General features: G+C 33.6%; 1 protein-coding gene and 1 pseudogene across 5 annotated transcripts in view; both read left to right on the top strand.

Moving 5' to 3' along the window:
* The window catches only part of LOC125648776 (uncharacterized), a 235,422-nt gene that overhangs the window by 29,704 nt on the left and 179,167 nt on the right, over nucleotides 1–26,551 (top strand). For all 5 annotated transcript variants that reach the window (XM_056151082.1, XM_056151079.1, XM_056151078.1 and 2 more), the window contains 7 exons: nucleotides 849–1,091; nucleotides 1,182–1,238; nucleotides 1,776–1,835; nucleotides 3,229–3,357; nucleotides 3,493–3,570; nucleotides 7,651–7,779; nucleotides 7,915–7,992. In XM_056151082.1, the coding sequence (XP_056007057.1) occupies nucleotides 849–1,091; nucleotides 1,182–1,238; nucleotides 1,776–1,835; nucleotides 3,229–3,357; nucleotides 3,493–3,570; nucleotides 7,651–7,779; nucleotides 7,915–7,992 (774 nt within the window). The remainder of the gene's footprint in view (nucleotides 1–848; nucleotides 1,092–1,181; nucleotides 1,239–1,775; nucleotides 1,836–3,228; nucleotides 3,358–3,492; nucleotides 3,571–7,650; nucleotides 7,780–7,914; nucleotides 7,993–26,551) is intronic.
* LOC130050745 (ankyrin-2-like) overlaps nucleotides 16,203–26,551 on the top strand; it is a 32,918-nt pseudogene continuing 22,569 nt past the window's right edge.

Here is a 26,551-nt window from a genome sequence, read left to right as displayed (position 1 = left end):
TGTGCCAAACCTGATGTGACACGGTACCTAGGTTTTCGCGGATTCATTCGAAGGGTTGTCCCATTCAGTAGCCTCTTATGACAATCAATGGGTACTGAGGTCCTATGCTAACCGCATCCCCACAGAAGAAAAATCAACATCGAAAGATGATAGCAATATCGAAAATATTTTAGTGGCAAATTAAATTTGATGCATATCTATCGTAGTACACTTATTTTTATAAAAGAAGCACAGAGATCCGCTAACAAGGTTATCGAAATCCTTTTCTATACAGTACTATAGAAGTAATGCGGAAATCACATTAACCTCACATTACGTCATGTTCAACATGCAATGTGACGCACTTTGTGTGTTTTAAAAATATCTCAATGTCACTGGAAAAATCGATTCTATATCAAATGGTTAAAGGATTAATGAAAGGTGAAGATAACGGACAGTGATCAATCTCCTATCATAATACAAATCTGTATTTCGAAATACTGTATGTGTAACGATGACGATTGTTGTTCTGAGTAGAAAGGGGGATAGAGTTTTAATGTACACTATATATTCCTATCATACCAGGGTATTCTAGCACTTTTTGATTCTGGATCATACTGAGAAACACTGGGTTCCTTCTTAAGTTGTTAAATACACCGCGAAATATACATACAAACCTAAAGTATCTACACTCTGTACAACAATCCATTCAAAAGCTCATCTAGCAAAATTCTGTACAACAAAACAAACAATAGATAATAACCAGATTTGTTTTACGTGCACAGACAATGACATCGATAAGAACCTGGTGTAATGTGTTCATCAACTATTATTATTATGACGACTTATTTGCTTAATTGGTGTTTTAGTTGAAGACTACGCCAGAGACGAGAAGTTTCAAGAGCGTTTCCAACAATATCTTAAAGAGGGATCGGTGGATGTGTGTCCAATATCACAAATAATTGTCGTTGGAGAGAATGGAGTAGGAAAGACAACTCTTCTTTATCGACTTCAAGGAAGACATCAGGAAGAAATAGATCATATACAATCAACAAGAGGCATAGACTGTCACACACAAAAATTCGGATTCATTGTAACCAATGACCAACTGGGTAATACCTTTTTTTCCCTTAGTACTTGTTCTTATAGAGCAAACAGTCTGACACAGCGAACTCAGTCAAATATTCTTTTTCCCTTTCCAGAAATAAATAAAGAAGGGAAAAGCAATCTGGCGGTGCCTCCAGAAAACGTGCTAGCAGGTAATTAGAAATTGAAAGATGTTATCTGAAACGTTTGTAAAGTCAGTGCACACGCTCTTGTAAAAATGGGTTCAGGAATTTTGCATTTGATGGTGACAATAAGAAAATATAGAGAATGTTTTGACGTGAAATATGAATGTTTTATAATGTACACTGATTTTGACTACGGATAACTCCGTTTACCTGATCAAGACATAGGGCTCACGGCTGGTGTGACCGATTGACAGAATGTTTATTCCTCTTAGGCACCTGATCCCACCTCTGGTATATCCAGAGGTCCGTGTTTGGCCAACTCTCTATTTTGTATTGCTTATAGGAGTTATGGGTTTGATAACTGTTCGTTATCTTCACCTTTTATAGAATAAACATGGTTTATTTTGAAATGTTGTGTGATGCTAAATCAATCAAGTTTGTTAATCATGAAGAGCTCTTCGCATTCTATCCTGACATGTGTATAAATATTCGTTAAAAAGTATATCAACGAGATAAGGAAATGGAGAAAATTAATAAACATGCACTCTTTGTTATGCATTTCAGGTGGACGTTCTACAGGAATCACTAAAGAAGTAACAATCGTAAATGAGGATCAAAAAGAAGGTAAGAAATTTGGTAAGATTCTTACCCCGGATTTAGAGGTATGTAAACTATCCCTGATATATTGATTATTCATTTACTAGTTGATTGAGTTTCATGTCGATAAGGTTTGTACAGCAGCAAAAAATCACAACGATCGTATCGTATCTTAGAATTATTTCCTCATCAATGACAATGAAGATCACTTTATCTTATATATATATATATATATATATATATATATATATATATAAAATTGTTTCTCAAATTATAAAACTTGTCAACAAATTTATTTAATTCTAAACTTTGAATTTGGCATTGGCTTCTGTAAAACAGACAAATAATTTGCATTATGTTTAATGTTCTTTGATGTGTTTCTTATACATGTTGAATTGTTTGGAAACTATAATTATGTAATTACTCAGTTCTAATTCTGTTTTCTGCATCAGTTGAATGATTGATTTTGCGTAATTCACTTTATTGTAACTACATGTTTATCGACCTGAGGAAATATTACCAGAATTAGTATACATACAAAATGAATAGTGCGACCATGAATTGCATTGAGATTGTGCAAAATTTGCATACTTCTGATGCTGATAAAACTGTTAATTGTACTGAACTCCACGTAGAATATTTAAAGAATCTATTATTTGTGGGGCAGAAATATACGAGGAAAATTGCATCTTTATACTAGAGACAAACGATAAAAAAGTTTCAAATTTGGGGAGAGTGGTCATTGCATTTACTGGCAATGTCTTTCATAAATATAGTTGTAAAATAATCTTATATATCAAATCAATTTGACCTTCGGGCACGAATGGGTACTGGAATGCAGCATGTTTTTTAACATAAAGGGGCGCTTAAGGGGAAAATTGACTTGTCTAGAATTCTTGTAAAATAAAATGAATTGTTCTTTTGACCAGACTTGAAAACACTAAAGTAAAAATTAGTGGGGCCTGGTGTATTTATTGACTGAAACTGACTTCTTTTTTTTTTTTACATGTACTAGCTCTCGTCCTTGAACATGTAAATAGTTTCATTTCATAACGAATGACAATGCAAATATAAAACACGGTGAACGAGCGTTAAACGATGTGAACGCAAAATTGTCAACAGAAAGCGTACGGTGATCGCACGGAGAGTACACTTTGAATGCATGGCAAGAGCAGGGTGAACGCACAATGGGCGAATGAAAAATGGTAAAGTGTTTCAGGGACTGTAACAAATAAATAAACGAACACATGCAAAATCGATATTTCATGTAATGTACGTAGATAAAACTTGATCTCGCTTCTATTATGTTCAGGGGTACGTCTTTGTCTTATTCTTAATGTTGTACTCATTATAGGATTTATGAGATTGGTCATCGTTTTTATCTCCTTATTTCCTTATCTGAAAGTATGGTGTATTGTAGTGAAGAAAAGTGGAGATAATGAAGAAACTTCTTCGTCCAAATCAAATAAGAGACATGATATGAGTATAGAAGAACAAATTACAGGTGACGAGAGAGAGGCTACAAAAGAAGGAGATCACACGTTACAAGGTATTAGGATGTAAAATTGTTTCAAATTTGCTAAAATGAAACGATGAACAAATTCTTAAGGAGAAACTTCAGACTCATAAATTCTGAAGAACTTGTAGGAAATTTGAAATCATAAATCTTCTCCGAATTCAACAGCATCAACACGTAGAACAGAAGAAGAAGCTATGCCTGAAGAGAGGACAACCACAACAGAAGTAGCTAAAACTGTAGAAGGTAAAACGTTGTAACTGTCTACCACTTCAAAATTGTTAGAAATTTGCAACTGCTTAAATTATAATGTTAATCATATCTGTAGAGACGAGGATATATAATCCCACATAAAACTAATCTTTATTACTTTATGTATTCTATTTGACCTTTGCCCTTTGCAATCGAAATTTCTCAGGGACAACAATTGGGATGACAATGTATCTAATTGGAAAGTTATCTGAAATGATAATTGCTGAAGCAAGGGTATTATAATAAACCAAATGTTAGAAATGTTGATTGCATGCGTGATTAGTTATATCAAGTTTTACCTTCATCTTCACCTAATGCACAAAAACCAACAACACCCAACATCCAATTTTTTTAAATCTAATAGTAGATACGAGGTTACATGAATAAAGATATAAAAAGCACTAAAATGACCAACGACACGAACAACAGTGAATTGTCAGATTTTCGGGTAGACCTCTCTCTTCCTCAGGACGATATAATTTCTACATAGAAACGAAAACCAAATAGAAAAGCAAACTAACACTTAAAGTAAACTACAAAAGCTGATAACAAACAAAACGTCTCCATGTTGAAATTAAGCCGTAACTCACTATCCCTGTAATATAAGTATGTCTTCTTTAAAACATTGCTTCAATCTCCAAACCTAAAAAAAAATACTAACAAAAGTTAGATTTTCATCTGATGACGAACAAGAGGGCCATGGGCGACATCGCTCAGCTGAGTCATCTGATGAAGAAAATCCTAACTGCAAACCATGACCCTTCACTTCAACATCTTTGATCCCATTTACCCAAAGATGTTCTGTACTAAGTTTGATTGACACCCAGTGGTTCTGGAGACGAGGTTGAAAAGATGTACAGTTTAGCGACATATGGATATATTACAGAGAACGGGTGATCAGGAAACCTCACTTGAGCTCATGTGAAGTAACAAGAGGCCCACGGTATCAAAACCCATACGTAACCCATACAAGGAGTCTTATATTCGCATTTAAGCCTCAATATGAAATCCTGTGTGCACAGGTTTATGATATTTTAAAATATGCATACTATTCCTGTTCATTTAAAGAAGAAGGAAAAATGAAGGTTTGAAACATATCAATCACTTTGAAATCCCCAAACTACCCTTGAACCCCTCTGTCGCAAACTTCACAATTTAAGAAGACATTACGGACATTATAACCGTACATTTCATTTATCTCCCATGACTGTGGAAGTAGAGACCAAAAAATATACCTTTTTTTTCATTTGGCCAAATTTCCTCTGCCCAAGGGCCGGAACCCTTGACCCAAGAGCTATTAATTTCACACATTAGGTAGAGAGTGTCATGGATATCATTACCATGCATTAAGATTTTCTCAAATATGTAGAGGAGTAGAGAAGTTTTTTTTTTTGTGTTTAGATTTAATACTTGTTCACTATGTGATAATATTGGCCCTACTGTAGGACCTGATCCCCTTATTCATGGGCATGAATTTCACATTTGTAGCTGAGGGCTTCGTGGGCATCATATCCATGCATTTAATTTTTGTCAAATATGTATTAGTACAAAGAAATATGGGTTTTTTTAAATTTGACCCTTTTTAGCATATTTAGCCCCATCCATGAAGCTCCTGGAGTGATAAGGTCACAGGTCACAAATTTCACGATATAAAATGCATGTAAACTTTGAACACTTTGCAGCCCATATTGTGCACTGGGATAATATGGTACCCTCCAGGTCAAAAGTATTCCTCACTGCTAATTTTCACTATATATTCATTACAGCTTTGATATTTTGAGAATTTGACCAAAATTTGATAATTAATGTCATCATTATGACTTTTTAGAACATATGTAGAATCCACTAAAGTTAAATGACAAATGTTACTTTTAATGTTTGGCCACAGTTTTTTTATTCTTGGTTTTCGAATCCGCCGTACTTAATTTCTGGGGAATCTGAAAAAAATAATATAATGCAAATTTTGTTCCGCCGACTCTTTCCAACATATCAAACTGAAAATAAAAATAAAATGCACTAAATTTTACGAATAGAAAATCGTGAAATGCAAACCTATTGATTTGTTTTTGGCAATCACTATTCGTTTTGCGAAATATCTTTATTATGTATCTTTAAAAATCAGGTAAAGAGATATGGTCATGATGACAATAACGATACCTATATTATTGTCGACTAAAACAGTTGCCAGATGGTATTTGATCACGAAAAAGGGAATTAATAGAAATAAATTCCAGTTTGTTATCTTTATCTTTTTCACCTTTTTATATATTTTCGACACATTTGCCATAACAAGATTTTATATTTTGTAGAAACATACAATGTAACATATATATGACAAACTAGTTTACTGAAATCACACAGTGGAAGGTATCGAAACTCCTTAGAAAAGGAAAATAGTCACTGGTCGTGTTTTTGCTAGTTGCTGCTGCAGTTACGTTGCTTTTATATCTAATAGTGATGTCAAAACAGATAACAATGATTTAAAAGAATTTGTCGTGTTTTAGTATGTTTTGTTAATTTACATCTTCCTCGAGACACCAAAGATAAGTGTATATTACACAAGTCATGCAAAGATTAAAGCCCACTGATCCCGCTAATGACTTTCTCCAATCAAAAGCAATTCCACAAAATTAATCGCCTACCATAATCCAGCCTATCTTTAAATTACAAATGGACCCAGCTTAAGCTCACATTTGCCAAAATGCAGGGACAGGTTATAGAAATCTGTTCTGGGATAAAATCCGTGAGATAATGTGATGTCACAATTGAAATAAGTATATAAATAAATAGCCCTCTAAATATATTTAATTCCGATTTTATTTTCATGTAAGTTTATCTATGCATAAAATAAACCATGTATGTAACTACCAAGATTAAAAGATCCAAAAGAAATACGAAATGTTATATTGTGTGTGTGGAATATAACAGTGAACTGATGACGTCATAACTATAATATGTTATTTGTGTTATATAAATATATCGACAAAATGTTGAGTATTTGAAATATATGTCATGGGATATATGGAATATATGTGTGAAACACTGCAAATTAATTAATATTACGAAGGTATGTTAATTTTATACATTTACAATTTTGTTCAACTGTAAAAACATTTCATTTAGCATTTCAGTCTAATTTTTCTCTCTCACACATTGAAATTAAACTGCAAAGGTAACTCACTACGCCGCATACTTTTAGAACCTTCTTATACACTAATGTAAACCGCAACTACTGTTAGAATCGTCTGTTAAGAGAATTTTCAAAGATAACTGTAGAACATCGGTGTAAAATATCAATTATAGGTTAGATGTTTTCGTGTCTAGATGTTTAATAATTATTTCTGACTGAGAGCGATAGGAATCTAGCAGTTCTTTTGATAAACTATGGGTGTTTTACCGTTAATATCTCTAGTTAGATCAATGCTTAAATCACGGGATAGTGTGTTACTTTTCCATTTTTTTTTATTCAGGCACATTCGCTTATCTATTTATAACAGCCATTTAATGACATCATATGGAAGCGCATATTTAATACTAAATTGACTTGTCTAGAATTCTTGTAAAATAAAATGAATTGTGCTTTTGACCAGACTTGAAAACACTGAAGTAAAAATTAGTGGGGCCTGGTGTATTTATTTGACTGAAACTGACTATTTTTTTTTTTACATGTACTAGCTCTCGTCCTTGAACATGTAAATAGTTTTATTTCATAACGAATGACAATGCAAATATAAAACACGGTGAGCGAACGGTAAACGATGTGAACGCAAAATTGTCAACAGAAAGCGTACGGTGATCGCACGGAGAGCACACTTTGAATGCATGGCAAGCGCAGGGTGAACGCACAATGGGCGAATGAAAAATGGTAAAGTGTTTCAGGGACTAATAAATAAACGAACACATGAAAAATCGATAGTTCATGTAATGTACATAGATAAAACTTGATCTCGCTTCTATTATGTTCAGGGGTACGTTTTTGTCTTATTCTTAATGTTGTACTCATTATAGGATTTATGAGATTTGTCATCGTTTTTATCTCCTTATTTCCTTATCTGAAAGTATGGTGTATTGTAGTGAAGAAAAGTGGAGATAATGAAGAAACTTCTTCGTCCAAATCAAATAAGAGACATGATATGAGTATAGAAGAACAAATTACAGGTGACGAGAGAGAGGCTACAAAAGAAGGAGATCACACGTTACAAGGTATTAGGATGTAAAATTGTTTCAAATTTGCTAAAATGAAACGATGAACAAATTCTTAAGGAGAAACTTCAGACTCATAAATTCTGAGGAACTTATCGGAAATTTGAAATCACAAATCTTGTCCAAATTCAACAGCATCAACATGTAGAACAGAAGAAGAAGCTATGCCTGAAGAGAGGACAACCACAACAGAAGTAGCTAAAACTGTAGAAGGTATAACACTGTAACTGTCTACCACTTCAAAATTGTTAGAAATTTGCAACTGCTTAAATTATAATGTTAATCATATCTGTAGAGACGAGGATATATAATCCCACATAAAACTAATTTTTATTACTTTATGTATTCTATTTGACCTTTGCCCTTTGCAATCGAAATTTCTCAGGGACAACAATTGGGATGACAATGTATCTAATTGGAAAGTTATCTGAAATGATAATTGCTGAACCAAGGGTATTATATTAAACCAAATGTTAGAAATGTTGATTGTATGCGTGATTAGTTATATCAAGTTTTACCTTCATCTTCACCTAATGCACAAAAACCAACAACACCCAACATCCAATTTTTTTTTATCTAATAGTAGATACGAGATTACATGAATAAAGATATAAAAAGCACTAAAATGACCAACGACACGAACAACAGTGAATTGTCAGATTTTCGGGTAGACCTCTCTCTTCCTCAGGACGATATAATTTCTACATAGAAACGAAAACTAAATAGAAAAGCAAACTAACACTTAAAGTAAACTACAAAAGCTGATAACAAACAAAACGTCTCCGTGTTGAAATTAAGTCGTAACTCACTATCCCTGTGATATAAGTATGTCTTCTTTAAAACATTGCTTCAACCTCCAAACCTAAAAAAAAATACTAACAAAAGCTAGATTTTCATCTGATGACGAACAAGAGGCCCATGGGCTACATTGCGCAGCTGAGTCATCTGATGAAGAAAATCCTAACTGCAAACCATGACCCTTCACTTCAACATCTTTGATCCCATTTACCCAAAGATGTTCTGTACTAAGTTTGATTGACACCCAGTGGTTCTGGAGACGAGGTTGAAAATATGTACAGTTTAGCGACAGATGGATATATTACAGAGAACGGGTGATCAGGAAACCTCACTTGAGCTCATGTGAAGTAACAAGAGGCCCACGGTATCAAAACCCATACGTAACCCATACAAGGAGTCTTATATTCGCATTTAAGCTTCAATATGAAATCCTGTATGTACAGGTTTATGATATTTCAAAATATGCATACTATTCCTGTTCATTTAAAGAAGAAGGAAACGTGAAGGTTTGAAACATATCAATCACTTTGACATCCCCAAACTACCCTTGAACCCCTCTGTCGTAAACTTCACAATTTAAGAAGACATTATGGACATTATAACCGTACATTTCATTTATCTCCCATGACTGTGGAAGTAGAGACCAAAAACTATACCTTTTTATCATTTGGCCAAATTGCCTCTGCCCAAGGGCCGGAACCCTTGACCCAAGAGCTATTAATTTCACACATTAGGTATAGAGTGTCATGGATATCATTACCATGCATTAAGTTTTTCTCAAATATGTAGAGGAGTAGAGAAGTTTTTGTTTTGTTTTTAGATTTAATACTTGTTCACTATGTGATAATATTGACCCTGCTGTAGGACCTGATCCCCTTATTCATGGGCATGAATTTCACATTTGTAGCTGAGGGCTTCGTGGGCATCATATCCATGCATTTAATTTTTGTCAAATATGTATTAGTACAAAGAAATATGGTGTTTTTTTTATTTGACCCTTTTTAGCATATTTAGCCCCATCCATGAAGCTCCTGGAGTGATAAGGTCACAGGTCACAAATTTCACGATATAAAATGCATGTAAACTTTAAACCCTTTGCAGCCCATATTGTGTCCTGGGATAATATGGTACCCTCCAGGTCAAAAGTATTCCTCACTGCTAATTTTCACTATATATTCATTACAGCTTTGATATTTTGAGAACTTGACCAAAATTTGATAATTAATGTTATCATTATGACTTTTTAAAACATATGTAGAATCCACTAATGTTTGGCCACAGTTTTTTTTTATTCTTGGTTTTCGAATCCACCGTACTTAATTTCTGGGGAATCTGAAAAAAAATAATATAATGCAAATTTTGTTCCGCCGACTCTTCCCAACATATCAAACTGAAAATAAAAATAAAATGCATTAAATTTTACGAATAGAACATCGTGAAATGCAAACCTATTGATTTGTTTTTGGCAATCACTATTCGTTTTGCGAAATATCTTTATTATGTATCTTTAAAAATCAGGTAAAGAGATATGGTCATGATGACAATAACGATACCTATATTATTGTCGACTAAAACAGTTGCCAGATGGTATTTGATCACGAAAAAGGGAATTAATAGAAATAAATTCCAGTTTGTTATCTTTATCTTTTTCACCTTTTTATATATTTTCGACACATTTGCCATAACAAGATTTTATATTTTGTAGAAACATACAATGTAACATATATATGACAAACTATTTTACTGAAATCACACAGTGGAAGGTATCGAAACTCCTTAGAAAAGGAAAATAGTCATTGGTCGTGTTTTTGCTAGTTGCTGCTGCAGTTACGTTGCTTTTATATCTAATAGTGATGTCAAAACAGATAACAATGATTGAAAAGACTTTTTTGTGTTTTAGTATGTTTTGTTAATTTACATCTTCCTCGAGACACCAAAGATAAGTGTATATTACACAAGTCATGCAAAGATTAAAGCCCACTGATCCCGCTAATGACTTTCTCCAATCAAAAGCAATTCCACAGAATTAATCGCCTACCATAATCCAGCCTATCTTTAAATTACAAATGGACCCAGCTTAACCTCACAATTGCCAAAATGCAGGGACAGGTTATAAAAATCTTTTCTGGGATAAAATCCGCGAGATAATGTGACGTCACAATTGAAATAAGTTTATAAATAAATAACCCTCTAAATATATTTAATTCCGATTGTATTTTCATGTAAGTTTATCTATGCATAAAATAAACCATGTATGTAACTACCAAGATTATAAGATCCAAAAGAAATACGAAATGTTATATTGTGTCTGTGCAATATGACAGTGAACTGATGACGTCATAGCTATAATATGTTATTTGTGTTATATCAATATATCGACAAAATGTTGAGTATTTGAAATATATGTCATGGGATATATGGAATATATGTGTGAAACACTGCAAATTAATTAATATTACGAAGGTATGTTAATTTTAAACATTTACAATTTTGTTCAACTGTAAAAACATTTCATTTAGCATGTCAGTCTAAATTTCCTCTGTCACACATTGAAATTAAACTGCAAAGGTAACTCACTACGCCGCATACTTTTAGAACCTTCTTCTACACCGTGTAAAAGTTCATGAACTAATGTAAACAGCAACTACTGTTAAAATCGTCTGTTAAGACAACTTTCAAAGATAACTTTAGAACATCGGTGTAAAATATCAATTACTGGTTAGATGCTTTCGTGTTTAGATATTTAATGATTATTTCTTTCTGAGAGCGATAGGAATCTAGCAGTTCTTTTGATAAACTATGGGTGTTTACCGTTAATATCTCTAGTTAGATCAATGCTTAAATCACAGGAGAGTGTGTTACTTTTCCATTTTTTTTATTTAGGCACATTCGCTATCTATTTATAACAGCCATGTAATGACGTCATATGGAAGCGCATTTTTATCATGTTGTTTTAAACGCAAGTAGCTCCCTCCCTAAGTGTACGATATATTTTAAAACTTGAACAGTTTATGTGCATAAATGGTGTATTACCTGCCTTAACATACCCGCAAACATCCTTAACTTTTCAAACTGCTACTTGAAGATTGATTGATTGAATATTGTTTAACGTCCCTCTCGAGAATATTTCACTCATATGGAGACGTCACCATTGCCGGTGAATGGCTGCAAAATTTAGGTCTATGCTCGACGCTTATGACCTTTGAAGAGGGAGGGGTCTTTATCATGCCACACCTGCTGTAACACGGAACATCGGTTTTTGTGGTCTCATCCGAAGGACCACCCATTTAGTTGTCTCTTACGACAAGTATGGGGTACCGAGGACCTATTCTAACACGGATCCCAACTGGATGCTACTTGAAGATGTCACGAAATGGACGAATGACTTGAAATAATTTCACATATGATAGTGTATAGAATCACTAGGGTTTATTTGCAACATCTGATAAAACAAACATTATGTAATCTCGATAAAATGATCGATCTAGATACACGCGACAACACATGGTACAGGGATCAAAGACACCCAAAACAATACATAATTCGCCAAGTATTTCGATATATGAACCCCCCTCCCCTTTTCAGGTCCTTCTACCTGACGGAGGGTCGATGTATACCCAAACTGTCCAAGTTTTCCGTAGTGGTTTATATGTATGCATATCGTTTGTTTTAACCCATCATAACATGACGACTTAAAATCGAGTATCAATAACCAGAGTTAGTGGCCATAATGTAAAATTTAAACCTAAAATAGACAGAGACTCAAAGTTTGTAGATAATATACCCGTAACCGGAAATGGGACTTATATGCGTTTAGAATCGCATAACAATTACATGAATATGTTGTAGTTGGAAATATGAAAGAGGAAAGCACAAACTATAGTAGTCATAAACAACCTACACGTGACGAGAATACAGATGGGAACACAGAAGCTGAAACTGCTGAAAGTGTTTGCGTTACCGGAATCTCTGGGAGTAAGTGAACTTTTACGATGAATATATTCTGAATCATAATGAATACGTTATGCAGAATTTAAGTTAAAACTACACACTATATGGACCCAGTTATCATAGTGTTCGAAATTTGAAGCAACCGCCATTATAAATGTGATATTGTAAGGCTTTCATAACATTAATGATATTTACTTTCGTATTAACAGGTTATCTTCCTTCCAAAGAAAATTGGGTGAAGAAACTGATGTCAATCGTAAAATCCAAACTGGCAGAAGCACGAGATATTAGACTGCAACTACGGAACAAAACTGATGTTGTGTTGAATGTCTTAGATTTTGCTGGTCAAGGTGCATATTACGCCTCACATCAGACACACATGCGCAAAGACGCAATTTATATAATTGTTTTCGACGTTTCGAGAGACTTAGCCGGGAGAAGGGGAGACGAAGATTACACGGAGTCTTCGGATAACAAAACTTATCTTTGTGACAGACCAGATACATCATTTTCATGCTGGACTCAAAAAGGCAAGTATCACGTGACTTTGGTATATTTTAACACACATTTATGTATGTCCCTAACACAGGGAATTTCATAAAAGAGCATTTATTTTCTATAGTTTGACCAAACTCCAGAACTTCCGTACAGCATAATTTGTTCTATCGTTAACATTGTAAGAGCAGTTTTATCATAGAAGCGCGTAAGGGTAATGTAACTCAACAAAGAAGCGAATGAAAAAATAAAAATAAAGTACAGTGGTCAATCTCATAAATCCTGGAAAAAATATACCACACTAACCCTAACTGATAAGTAATACAAAATTCAGTTTGAGATTTGGGCAAACAGACCCATGGGTATACCAAGTAGGATCAGGTGCAAGCGCGGGAAATCACTATACTCGTAAATAATACTTCATGGAGGGAGGACATTTAATGAATGTTTGAATTGTTGCACAAGAATTGAATGAACGATATTTTTAATTCAAATGAATTTAAAAACATGTTTGCATAATTGCGTGCATTAGTTATATTATATTTATTGGTATCACACACAGTAAATAAACTTGATTATTAGGAAGTCACTTGGATCTTCAAATTAAGTGTTCCTTCCGTAACATAAATGATCTCTCTCCGTATTGAAAATTAGATAATGATTTTACGAATGCAATCGTAATTCGCCATGCCAAATACTTGACCATAGACAAAATGAACGGTCGTTCATAATTCTAGAATATGAAACTCAATATTTTGAATGTGTTTAAAATAGACGTTTTTGTTCAGGGCAACTTCTGATTACACGTGGTTTCTTCTCGTCAAACGCAATAGTCAAAACCCTAATTCACTACATGTATATCAATGACAAACACAAAAACTACTATATAGTAAACTGGTTTCATTTCTTGGAAATTAGGGGATAGTGTACAACCTAAATTCTGTGAAATATCTAACTTCAAATTTATAAAGCGCAAACCTTCCAGAACAATCCCAGATCATTCAATTTCTGACATACTGGACATTTTTCTACTTATTACTTGCTATCACGATATGTGTCATCACGAAACCTCTTCGACCAAACTAAAAGCTTTTTTGTGTGTATCCATTTTTGTACATATCATTAAAGGACACATCTCATGTTTTCAAAGTATAGAACATTACATGCATTTCGTCATCTTTATGCTTATAGTAATTAATTCTAATAGTTCGTTCGCCGACATTTTGCGATAATTAACCACAATTCAGACTTAATTCTAAGCCCCGATTTCAAAAAGTCTAGTTAATTAGGTAGGTAGTCACGTGGTACAGTGACGTCACATGCGCCCTTCGGATTGTGAATGTACTGAGAGATCTTATTAAACACTCAACTTTTAGGGGCCTAATTTATTTACCATGGGCAACATTTACATCGATGTTGATAAATTTTCAGAGTTTTATATGTTTTCGCCACCAGTGAACACAGTGTAAATAACCAAATAAAGCGAATAAAGCGTGTATGAAATCGGCAATAGTACGAGTTCAATAAGGAAATAATTTTATAATTCAATTTAAAGTTAGGAAATGCAATATTCTATTATTTGTATAATTAAAAGTTCAATTATTTTGTATCTTTAATTTTTTTTGTAAACCTACCAGTTGGTAGATGTTACATTGTATCGTCGATATATGTTGTTACAAGGTGAAGGTCAGTTGATCCGAGTGTGTATTGAATATTTGAAGAGCAAAACAGAATGTATGTTATAGGCCCACCAGTGCTTATAGCTTCGATATATCCATTTTCTCGCAGTTTATCAGGGTCTCTGTCCAAGTGGTTTTTGAAAAGGTGACTGGGTGTGTTTTTTAAGGTAAAGTTCTTGCTCCAACAAAAAAATTATAGACGTCTTTTTTCTCGTACCTTCCTTCGAAAAATTGAAAAATACTCAGTCTAAATCCTTTCTACCGACAACTAGTACACCCGAGCACGGCACAAAACATCTTAATGCATTATTATTTACAAGCCGTTAACGTGATAATTGTTTTGTTTTTTTTGTCGATTAAATGTAATCTGTTTATGAAATGGCTAATAGATGTTTTCAAACCCGAGGGCGCATATGACGTCACACATAATGGCGCCTAAACTAGCGAAAGAAAATATGCATATCGCAAGATTTGAATTTCACCGCTTTCAAAGTCGAAAACGCCGCAAAATATTTCATTTAAAACACATTTAAAGTAGTTTTAGGCATAAAAAGAATTAATTTTGCTGAAAAAATGAAAAAGTTTAGAAACATGCGTTGTGTCCTTTAACTGTTGATGCATTATAGCAAAAAGTCGTAACACTGACTTCTATAATCACGGGAAAAAATTAAGAACATCGAAAATATATGAGTATCATATTTAGAAATGTATCGATGTGTCAGATCGTTGGTCTTGGGAGGGGGTGTCCTTCGTTGAATGAGATGTATTTAAGATATGATTATAAACCTTGATAAAATGATAAATATGAGTCTAGTCAAAACTATTTTGAAGGAGAACTAACACTGAACACCTATACAATTTTATGGTTGCAGACTTCAGCATTTATGATGTTTCCTCGTTCTGAGCGCTTCCTTCTCCAAATTTTCATAGGCTGATTCAAAACTAAAAATCGAACAGGCATATTTTATTTATTCAACAATTATCAAAACTTACTTCTTCTGTATGATCAAAATCAAGTATCGATACACAACGGATTTTCTTCACATCAAAGCGAATTAACTTACATGTACCAAAGTGTGTCCACCATTTTACTTAAAGTTTTGCTATTTCAGGGTAGTTTTTAGAAAACGAAAGAATGTTTTAAAGATTCTATCATAGCTTACGAAATTCACCTCTCATATGACACAATATCGAAGGTGTAAACAGTAACTCTGTAGCAAGCGTTTCGAAGTTTATTGACAAGATTCATTGATTCATAAATATGATCACTGATCGTTATCGTGACCTACCTTCCTCACAAAAAATACTCCCATCAAATATGATCTTCATTAACCAGTTGGTAATTATTGCATTGATCACTTTTTCTGGAATACAAGTGATATTCACACTTAAGGTTTTGCTTCGTTTTTCATGAGAAAATTTATACCATTCAATTGTTTCTTATTTAGATGTTTATGATGAAATATTTTATGGATTTATCTTATTTGGATATAGATTACATTCATTACTGGTTGAATACGATTCGAGTTCACGGAGGAAACTGTGAAAACATCATTCTCGTAGGAACTCATGGATACAACAAAAGGTCGTATAATCTATACATTCTGTTAAAGTAGTAACCCTAATTTCAATATCTATGATATTTCTACTTTAGTACTTACGATATGTAAGACACTCGAAATATTCCAGTATTTTCTATGAAGATTACATTTCCTAACCACTAAATTGAGGTGGTTGGGGTGCACGGTAGTGCAGAAAAGTGAGGATGATGAACAGTAACTACTAAAAACAATACAAATTTAAAAAACGAAAAACATTAAGCGAGAATTTTTTTCTCAAGGAAGATTTCATTCAAAAGCATCCATATGAGAAAAACAAATTTCTTGTATTGAAAATAGATGTTGATAGCACACCAATAGCTCAAATTTAGGACAAATTGTGACTTCAACTTCGCGTCGTCAACTTCCCATTGTTATGTTTCAATTATGTAACACTCCATTATCACCTGCATATATATGTACACAGTGGATTTAAAGTGTCCCAAGTAAAGTACCAAGTAATAACAGCATATTCAAATTTTCTTCATAGCGTCGCATATTCTAGCAAACATCATTTATCAATATATATACAATCATCGTATCACGTGAGAAAATCCCTCGATTAACTATTACGTCATCATGTTAGTGACGTATAACTATTTTTGTCTGCTAAACTTTCAGTTGTTTATCACCTCGGCAATGTGAAAGATGCACTCAAATCATTTGCAGATTGGGCTTGATGTGTCGACATTGATATGGTAAATTTTAAAAATGATACGGACCGGTACAATGTCCTCTCATATATAGCAATTTGCATAATCTCGACTCAAATACAGGGTGTTTTCCAAATTTGCTGCTAAATCTTATCCAAACGAGGCAAAACATCCTACCTTCTCTATCAAAATCCTAAATCTGCAACTAGTTACCTTTAGGAATATGCCTTGATCGAAATCAGATATCGTCATCTTTCATCTGTACCCAGTCAATATGTACACACGATTGATTTTCTTTATTCTCAATTACTATGCACATCGGGACAATTCCAAGGTGAGATTGTAATTCAAAGATTACTTTAGCGTACACTTTATATAAAACATGATACATATATTATGAATGAAAACTGAAAAAGAATCATTTGACAAATAGATTTACACATACACAGCTTGAACACTGGATAACGGTAATTAATAGCGAGAAAATATGACATGTTCCCCGCGATACAACTATAGACCAGTACATTGTAGCGTACGTTTATATTGTGACGTCATATACTGTGATATACATATTTCAGGAGTGACTTCGAGTTTAAATACAAAGAATTACTGGCAACCATTCACGGCCTCTTACCAGAGAAGAGATGTGAAGTCATAATGGATCTGTCCAGAAAAAGTGAAGAGGAGGATATCAAACTAATGCACATTAAAGCGTACATTTGCAAAGCAGTTTCAAGTTCAATGAGAAAATGTCTTCCGGCAAAGTGGATGAAGTATGAAGACGTCTTTGAGATGATAAAATCAGAAAAGAAAACACCTGTGATTAGTATAGACGATCTTCTGGAAATGATTGATCACATGGAGACAGAAATGTTGGATGTTGAAATTCACGACATGCTGCAGTATTTTCATAAAAATGGAAGCATTCTTTTCTTCAATATGGACAGATTGCGAGAAATTATCATTTTAGATATCCAGTGGTTTGTTGACTGTTTTAAGCATATAATAACTGATCGGGAACACGCCAAAGAAGAGAATGGAATCGTAAACAAAGATGTCCAGGAAAAATGGAATCTTTTTTTTGAAAAAGGTTTGATGGATTCGAGCCTTTATAACAATCTGTTAAACGCCAAAGCTGCCAATTTGCCACAGGGACATCGAGAATTACTAGGAGAATATCTACAGAAATTGGGAATGATGCATCACATCGAGGGATTTGAAATTTCGGAACACAAGAAGATTAATGCTTGGTACGTTCCTTGTGTAAACACCAAAACATTTACCCCGAAGAAAGAGAAATACGGGGAAAACGAGGCATCACCCATTTTATGTTTCCGATTTGAAGATTATTTGCCTATAGATTTATTTGGAAGGATGATAGTTCTCTGCTTGAGTTCAGGAAAATGGTGTACTGTTAGTGGTCATCTCTACAAGGAAGGTGCGCACATGCTTTATCGGGAAACAGATGAAAGCAAAAGCGATCCATTACAGGTTTACTTGTTCACAGCAAGAAACATTATCACGGTCCAAGTAATCAACAGATCAACAACAAAATTACAAGGAACGGGAGTTAGAAAGGAAATTCAAAATACCATTCAAGAACTTCTAGCAAATTTCTATGCATGCTCAATGAATTGCGATATTGGATTTTTGTGCAGTAAAAATGAAGGTTACAAAGATTCGTCCATTGAACATTTCATACCAATGCCCTCCAAAGACAAATATTGTCATGTCTGTGAAAATGATGTCAAGCGTGAGGCGGAGCAAGCATGCGAATTTTGGAAAATTCTACACAAGGAAGTAAGTAAACCGAGCAAGGACTTCAAATGAAAAAAATCTTTCTTATCTCCAATTTGGCGCCAAAATGGTGAATAATCTATTTAAAACAAGAAGTTAGAAAATTATAAAGATATTTCATAACATAAAACATGTACAGGTAGTTAATTTTGAAAGTACATAGATATGAGATAAACAGATGAAAATAAACAGTGGGATAATGTAATGACTTCGGGAGACATGGGGTTATTTTTAAAGCTTGAAGATAACGAACAGGGAAAGATAGAAGGAATATGAATCGGACAGAACATATGTGCCTTCCATTTATCCAAGTGCAAAACTTAACTTAATACATTTCATTTCAGGACTATACTCCAAATAAAATGGAATCAGTGGAAGGAGAAAGACAGTGGATTATCGCTTGTTGTCAGGCCTATCGGAAGGTCCGGGGGAAAATACTCTCTAATTTCAATGCAGCAAAAGACATGGGTATAGTCTCTCTTTCTCTCTGTCATAAAATTGGTTATAACATTAAATTTTCTCTCTAGATGCAATATATCTAAAACAAATAATCCTTTCTCATCAAGCAGATCATTGATAAATATTATATTCTTGTTGAGCCATTTACGGAAAAAGGTGACTTCTTTCCAATTAAGTGTTTCTATTAAACCAAATTGGCTGGGATATAAAATATCTACATGCATATAACTTCATGTTATCTTGAACATTTTGAAAGGCAAAGAATGTGTCTATCCAAATGGATTTTTTCATAGGTGTATTTTTTGTTGATGTAATCTGACCCGGTTTTTAAAATAATATCAGTATTAATTCGCCGGTTTCGAGATACGTCCGAGTTATTTCTCTTGTACATAGTAGGTCGCGAAACAATTTGTTTACCTCCGGGAGTGAGACAAATATTCATCATTGCGTCGGTGAATGTACTCAGTAAGTTTATCATACACTGTTTGATCACCCGCATTCGACTGCTACACGGACTAAGTAAATGACAAGTATTCATGGAGTAATCAAATACATGAAATTTCTATTATATCACGTTATTTCGTTGGTCATAAGTACCATATCTAGGATATTACTTGCCAATATGATATTGCTTTTATGTTTCCACTTTAGTAAAACATTTCGATAGTATTTTGTATTTCCTACATTTACATATTTAAGGAGAAGCCGCTTTTAAACCATTTTATCGTATTTCTCACAGACTGTATGTCCAACTTGTCCCACTTAGGCATTCAAAGTTCCACTAAATGCACCTTCTATATAGAAGTGTTCGTATCTCGAAACTGGCGTATTGATTTACTCAATAGTTTTGTTCCAACTTGCATTTTTACCACTCATTAATCTTTTAATCCAGGATGGTTTAAGGACTTGTATATAATTATTGATGTCAATTATATTTAATCCACCGTGTGAATATTCTTGTGCGATTTGTTTTCTCTTGATTTCGTCAATGATAAAATTCCAGAGATTTATACAAAATACTATATTTAGGTCTGTTATGAATTTATTTGATGGTGTAGGTATCGAGATACATAAATGGTTCATTTGGGAGATGATACGGGATTTTATTAGGGTAATCCTACCTTTAAGAGTGATATGTCTGTTGTTCCAATGGTTGGTAATAGCTTTGATTAAAAAAAAACTTTTATCATAGTTGAGTTTGAGGATGTTATTTATGTCAACATTAAAATGGATACCTAGAAGCTTAAATTGATTTTTCCAATAAAACTACATTTCTTGACATAAACTTTCATTGAGTAGTTTTGCTACAAATCCATACTAATTGTGTTTTCGACAAATTAATTTTAAGTCCACAGATTGCATTGAAGTTGTTCAATTCCTCTATGGTGACTTCAAGAGACTTTTCAGAGCCATTTAGAATTACTACTGGGTTATCTGCATATTGATACATTAAGTATTCGATATCATCTATTTTAATACCATGAATGCTTTTTATTATTTTTTTTTTAATTTATAAGCCAGCATTTCTGCGCATAATAAAAATGAATAAAAAGAGATTGGGTCACCATGGCGACAAACTCGACCCTATTTAACAAGAGGCCCACAAGCCTCATCGGTCACCTGAGTACTCCCAAGGGCTATGAAATTTAGAGAGAAAAATCCTGTTCTGAATATCTAAGCTCAATTCTAACATTGAGCAAAAGTATAAAACAAGATGTGTTCTTCAATGTCCTCATAAATGCATACATTGATGAAAGGCTTCACATGATATAATAGGTGTATTAATATTAAAACATCAAAAGATATGACTAATTCGGACCATCCTAGAGTCAAAACCCAGGGTTGTGAAATTCACCATTATTGTACATCTTTTCTGCTATTCCTTAGTTTGCATTTAGATTTTATACGGTATCAGCAAACTTACACATAAACACTATATACTAAGTTTGGACCCACCCTAGGGTCAAAACCCATACCCCGGGGATCATGAAATGTCCAATGTTGGTAGAAGCCATCCTGCTTTACATCATAATGCATTTACCTTTTATTAAACATGTGTGGCTCTAGAAAAAAAAAGGATTTTCGAAAATTGGTCAATGTTGGCCAGTTTTTGCCCCGATTCTAAGATTCCAGGGTAGCAGAAATCCTGAAATTTACAATTCATGTCCTCCTTGTTCCAAAGATGCTTCATACCAAATTTTAAAAAAGAAATTGGTATAGTATTTATCAAGAAGTTAAAAATGTATATTCTTCACACATTTAATAACTGACCATTTTGACCCCATCCTGATAAAAAAAAAAGTCCTTACCCCTGGGATCATGAAATTTACAATTTTGGTAGCAGCCTTTTTGCTTTACATCATAATGCATTTAGTTTTTATTAGACATGCACGGTTCTAGAGAAAAAGAGTTTTCAAAATTGGTCACAGGGGTGCAGGAATCTTGGAATTTACAATTCATGTCCCCCTTGTCCAAAAGATGCTTTATACAAAATTTAAAAATAATTGGTATAGTATTTATCAAGAAGTTAAAAATGTCTATTGTTCACACATTTAATAACTGTCCATTCTGGCCCCACCCTGATACCAAAACCCCTATCCCCGTGATCATCAAATTTATTAAATTGTTTACACATAAACACTATATAGTAAGTTTGACCCCACACTGGGATCAGAACCCCTACCCCGGGGATCATTAACTTTGTATTGTTTGGTAGAGGCCGTCCTACTCTCAATCACCATGCATTTGGTTTTTCTTAAACATATCTGATTCTAGAAAAGAATATGTTTGGAAAATTGGTCAATTTTGAGCAGTTTTGCCCCGCCCCTAAGGAGTGCAATAATCCCGTAATTCTAAATTCAAGTATCCCGTGTTCCAAAGATGCTTCATACCAAATTTGAAAATAATTAGTATAGTAGTTATCAAGAAGAAGTTAAAATGTATATTGTTCACACACTTAATAACTGACCATTTTGGCCCCACTCTGATACCAAAACCGCTATCCCTGGGATCATCAATTTTCAATTTTGGTAAAAGACCACCTGTTCTTTCTAAATATCCATTTAGTTTCAATTTAGTATCAATTGCACTAAAGAAGATTTTATCTAAGTGCTTTACACGTGAACACTATATACCAAGTTTGGTCCCACGCTGGGATCAGAACCCCTATCCCAGGGATCATGAAATTTACAATTTTGGTAGAGGACGTCCTGCTCTACATCACCTTGCATTTAGTTTTTCTTACACGTGTGCAATTTTTTTAGAAGAAGTGCATAATAAAATTATCAGCTGATTCAATCGAGCAATGCCACTTTAAAACAACCAAAGCTTACACAGGACCGTATTGAAAAATGGCTATTAATTTATATTCACAATTTTGTCCAAAGAATTTAAGGAACACAAGTCTGAAAATTGCAGCTTGGTTTTGCTGTACATTAGAAATGAAAAGATACGAATGACCACCACTGTGTGAAATTGTCATTTATTGAAATAACAAATGGTTCATATTACATAATCGTACATAACAATTAAGATTGACAGAAAATGGACTAATAATGACAAATTAACTAGTTAGAGTTAACACAGGCTGACTAGTCACACCACACAAAGTAATCAAGGCAATGATAACATGCACAACTTCAAAAAAATACTAACTATAGCAAAATGATGGTGGACACAAAGGTCATAAAGCAAGGAAACCTGCAGTATTTAGCCACCCGATAATTACCAGGATTGAATAGATAAGTTGCATTTTGGATAACGTGGATCTCAGTTTGGTACGTGTGTTTTACAGAGACAAAAATATGCACAGCAGTCAAATACTGGGATGTGCAACATTAAGGACAATACATAAACGTAAATAATTTAAAAAAGAAAACATAGTCAAAAACAGGACATGATATCTAACCTTGATAGACAATATCTTGAATAGATTATATCTAACTTTCATACACTAAATCTAACTTCGATACGTACAACTTCTTGGCATTTGTGTGAATGTCAATTCGTACAATTTTGATCAATGTAGATACACTATTTACAATACACCTCTTCTTAAGATAATACGCATCTCCATTAAACTCCAGAGTTAGGTTGTATTTTATCCAAAATGTTTGGACCGACTATTGTGGTTTTCGTTGTATTGCGTGAAGTTGCTGGGGAGATGTTAAATGGCAAGACTTTTTTATATTTCATTATAATGTTAAATCATGCAAATAGATGTTAAGACTCTGATACCTGTGTCTTAAGTGAAGGTAAAAAATACTAATATGTACAATGTCAAATTAATTTTGATAACTTCATTTTGAAAATAAAGGCTAGCCACCAAGACAGATCACTACTAATTAAGAGGCTTAGATTTCTTATAATGTTTCTTTTGTTTCTAACAGTAACAAGAGAAATTCCACTTGTCCTGTGGGGGTAGCATGCAAAGGGCATTTTGATAAGATTAATTAATGGGTTTAGTGTAAGAAGACTGTCTTAATCACTTCTGGTAGAGGCTTAAAAAACTGTACAGTATATCTTAAAAAATATGTATTTTCTTGATGTAACATTTTTGAATAAGGTTACTAAAAAACCATTAGATCAGAAGGGATTGTACCCATTAAAACATACACTTTTTAAAAAAAATCACCTTAATTAAATGTCACAGTGACCCTAAAGTAGGGTGTGACACACCTTCTACCTAAGATGCATTATTTGACCAAGTTTGGTGATTCTAGGTTTCATAGTTTTCAAGTTATGAGTCGGACAGGGTTTAGCCCTATTTGGTCATATCTTCTTAATTAAAAGTCACAGCGACCTGGTTTCAATGTGCAACACACCTTCTACCCAAGATGCATCATCTGACAAAGTTTGATTATTCCAGGCCTCATAGTATTTAAGTTATGATCCGGACACGAAAAAGCTAACAGACGGACGGACAGACGGACGGACATGAGGGCCATAACATAATACGTCCCGTCCTAAGACGGGCGTATAAAAAGCTTAACATTTATGAATAAATTTCCAAGAAACAGTATCAAATGCTTTCTCAAAGTCAATCATCAAGAGAACCCCAGGGATGTCATTTTCCTTTGTGTAATGCATAAGATCATAAATCAAACTAGTATTCTCGCCCATATATCTGTCAGGTATGAATCCCGTTTTATCAGGGCTGATGAGACCTGATATATATTATGATTTCTTAGCAATACATCCAGCTCCAATTTTATAAACAACATTAAGGATGTTCTCTCCTGGTCTGATTTTTTTCAGAAGTATCAACCTTTTTGGATAAACCATTTTACATGTAACTGATACATCTTTATCAGAAAACATTTTAAAACATAAAAAAGAGTATGTTAGTGTGGATTTTAAAGAATTACAGCCCCTCAAAGTTGCCCCTTTGCTGAAACTAAATTTTTCATGAAAATCACCAATTTTCACAAGAAACACACTATAAAACAAATACTGCAGTATGAAGAACAGAATAATCTTCAATTCCTTTTATTTCAAGAAAATTAAGCATAATTGATTATTTCAAAAACTTTTAGATAAAATATATCACTAATTCTACAAAAAAACTCAAAAATTAATTAAAAGGACTGATTCACGATTTTTCCCAAAAAATTTTTTCCGCTTTTGATGATCAAAATCTACTGTCCAATGTGTTTAAAAGGTTTCACATAAAAATTAAAGTTATACTTTATCACAGAGGCTCATTTTAGAGAGTTTATTTTTTGTTTTGTCAACAAAGATTGCAGTATGTTCTTGTTTACGAAATTTTCAAAAGAAATGGATATCGTTCTAAGTTTATTATATCTTTTACATTTCAAGCATTCTTTGGGTAAAATGTATCATCTAAAAGTAAACATTTGTGACTATGCAAAATTAAAATGCTTTATATTACAAAATTGATATTTCACTGGTTAGTTTGTATACATTAAAAGACCCGAGTCTTTGTTTACATAACAGATTTAAGACTAAAATATTGCTTTTATTCTTGCATTTAGAAGGTCAAAATTTTGGTTGTCAACTATAAATGAATTCTATTTTTAATGTTTAACATCAAAATTGCTAAATATTTTTCTCTCCAAAAATCGTAAACCAATCCCATTAACATAATTGGATAAAATATCACAAAAATTGGAAGACCTGTTTCATCAAAAAGTTCAACCTAGAGAGAATATTTGTATAAAACTTTTTCTGAAATTACTAATGTAGATTTGAATCATATTTTTGCTTAATTTAAATGAAAAAATGTGTGGGGTAGTGTATATTGGAACAAAGATTTGAACCATTCTGTGTCCCCACCCCCTTCTTACACTGACATACATTCTAAACAATAACACTATATCATTTGTTATAAAATGTGTATTCTTCAATTCATATTTACAAATTCTATATATTTATTTCATTATGCAAGGTGAAGATAACGAACAGTGATCAATCTCATAATTCCTATAAGCAATACAAAATAGATAGTTGGGCAAACACGGATCCCTGGACACACCAGAGGTGGGATCAGGTGCCTAGGAGGAGTAAGCATCCCCTGTTGACCGGTCACACCCGCCGTGAGCCTTATATCCTGATCAGGTAAACGGAGTTATCCGCAGTCAAAATCAGTGTGCCAAGAACAGCTTAACAATCGGTATGAAACACGTCAGACAGCATTTGACCCAATGATAGGTTGTATTGACGAACTAGATCGTTATAACGACCATAGAATTTGCGAAATGCTGACTTCAATCGAGAGAGTTGAAGCCCCTGTAATAAATAGTCAGAAAACAAATAGTCTACGGATATATACAATACTAATTCATTTATAACTAAATAATGTATAAAACACATGCCCCGCATAGGCATTTTCTAATTTCCATGCACTGTGACCCTGATCTTTGACCGTCTGACCCCCAGATTGATAGCCATCTTCCTTTCTCTGTACGTATCCATATGTCCAAATTTGGTTTGAATAGAATACACAGTACTTGAGCTATTATCCAGAATTCAGTTTTAACAGTCAACTTCCATGTGGCCATGATTAAGAAATCTGCACTTCCTGGTATTGTTTATCATATGATGACAGCACGACTCATCCCTCTCACTGTGGTTACTAAATGGATGTAGCTAAAAAGTAAACATTGGAACTCAATTTCTATCAATACTGTAAATTATTAACAATAGAACAGGGGATACTATTAGGTTTACCACCACACTGCTAATACACTAACTCAAATGTTTGTCGAGCCAGGGATAATTTTAATGCCTTGCTCAACAAATTGTTACTATAAAAGAATGTATATATGAATTTGATTGTGCATACATGACTGTTTATGAAATATATTCTGAAATTCTAATTTGC

The sequence above is a fragment of the Ostrea edulis genome, chromosome 10, assembly GCF_947568905.1.
Source record: "Ostrea edulis chromosome 10, xbOstEdul1.1, whole genome shotgun sequence".
Lineage (NCBI taxonomy): Eukaryota > Metazoa > Mollusca > Bivalvia > Ostreida > Ostreidae > Ostrea > Ostrea edulis.
The sequence above is the reverse complement of the archived record's forward strand: the minus strand, read 5'-3'. Positions and strand labels throughout refer to the sequence as shown.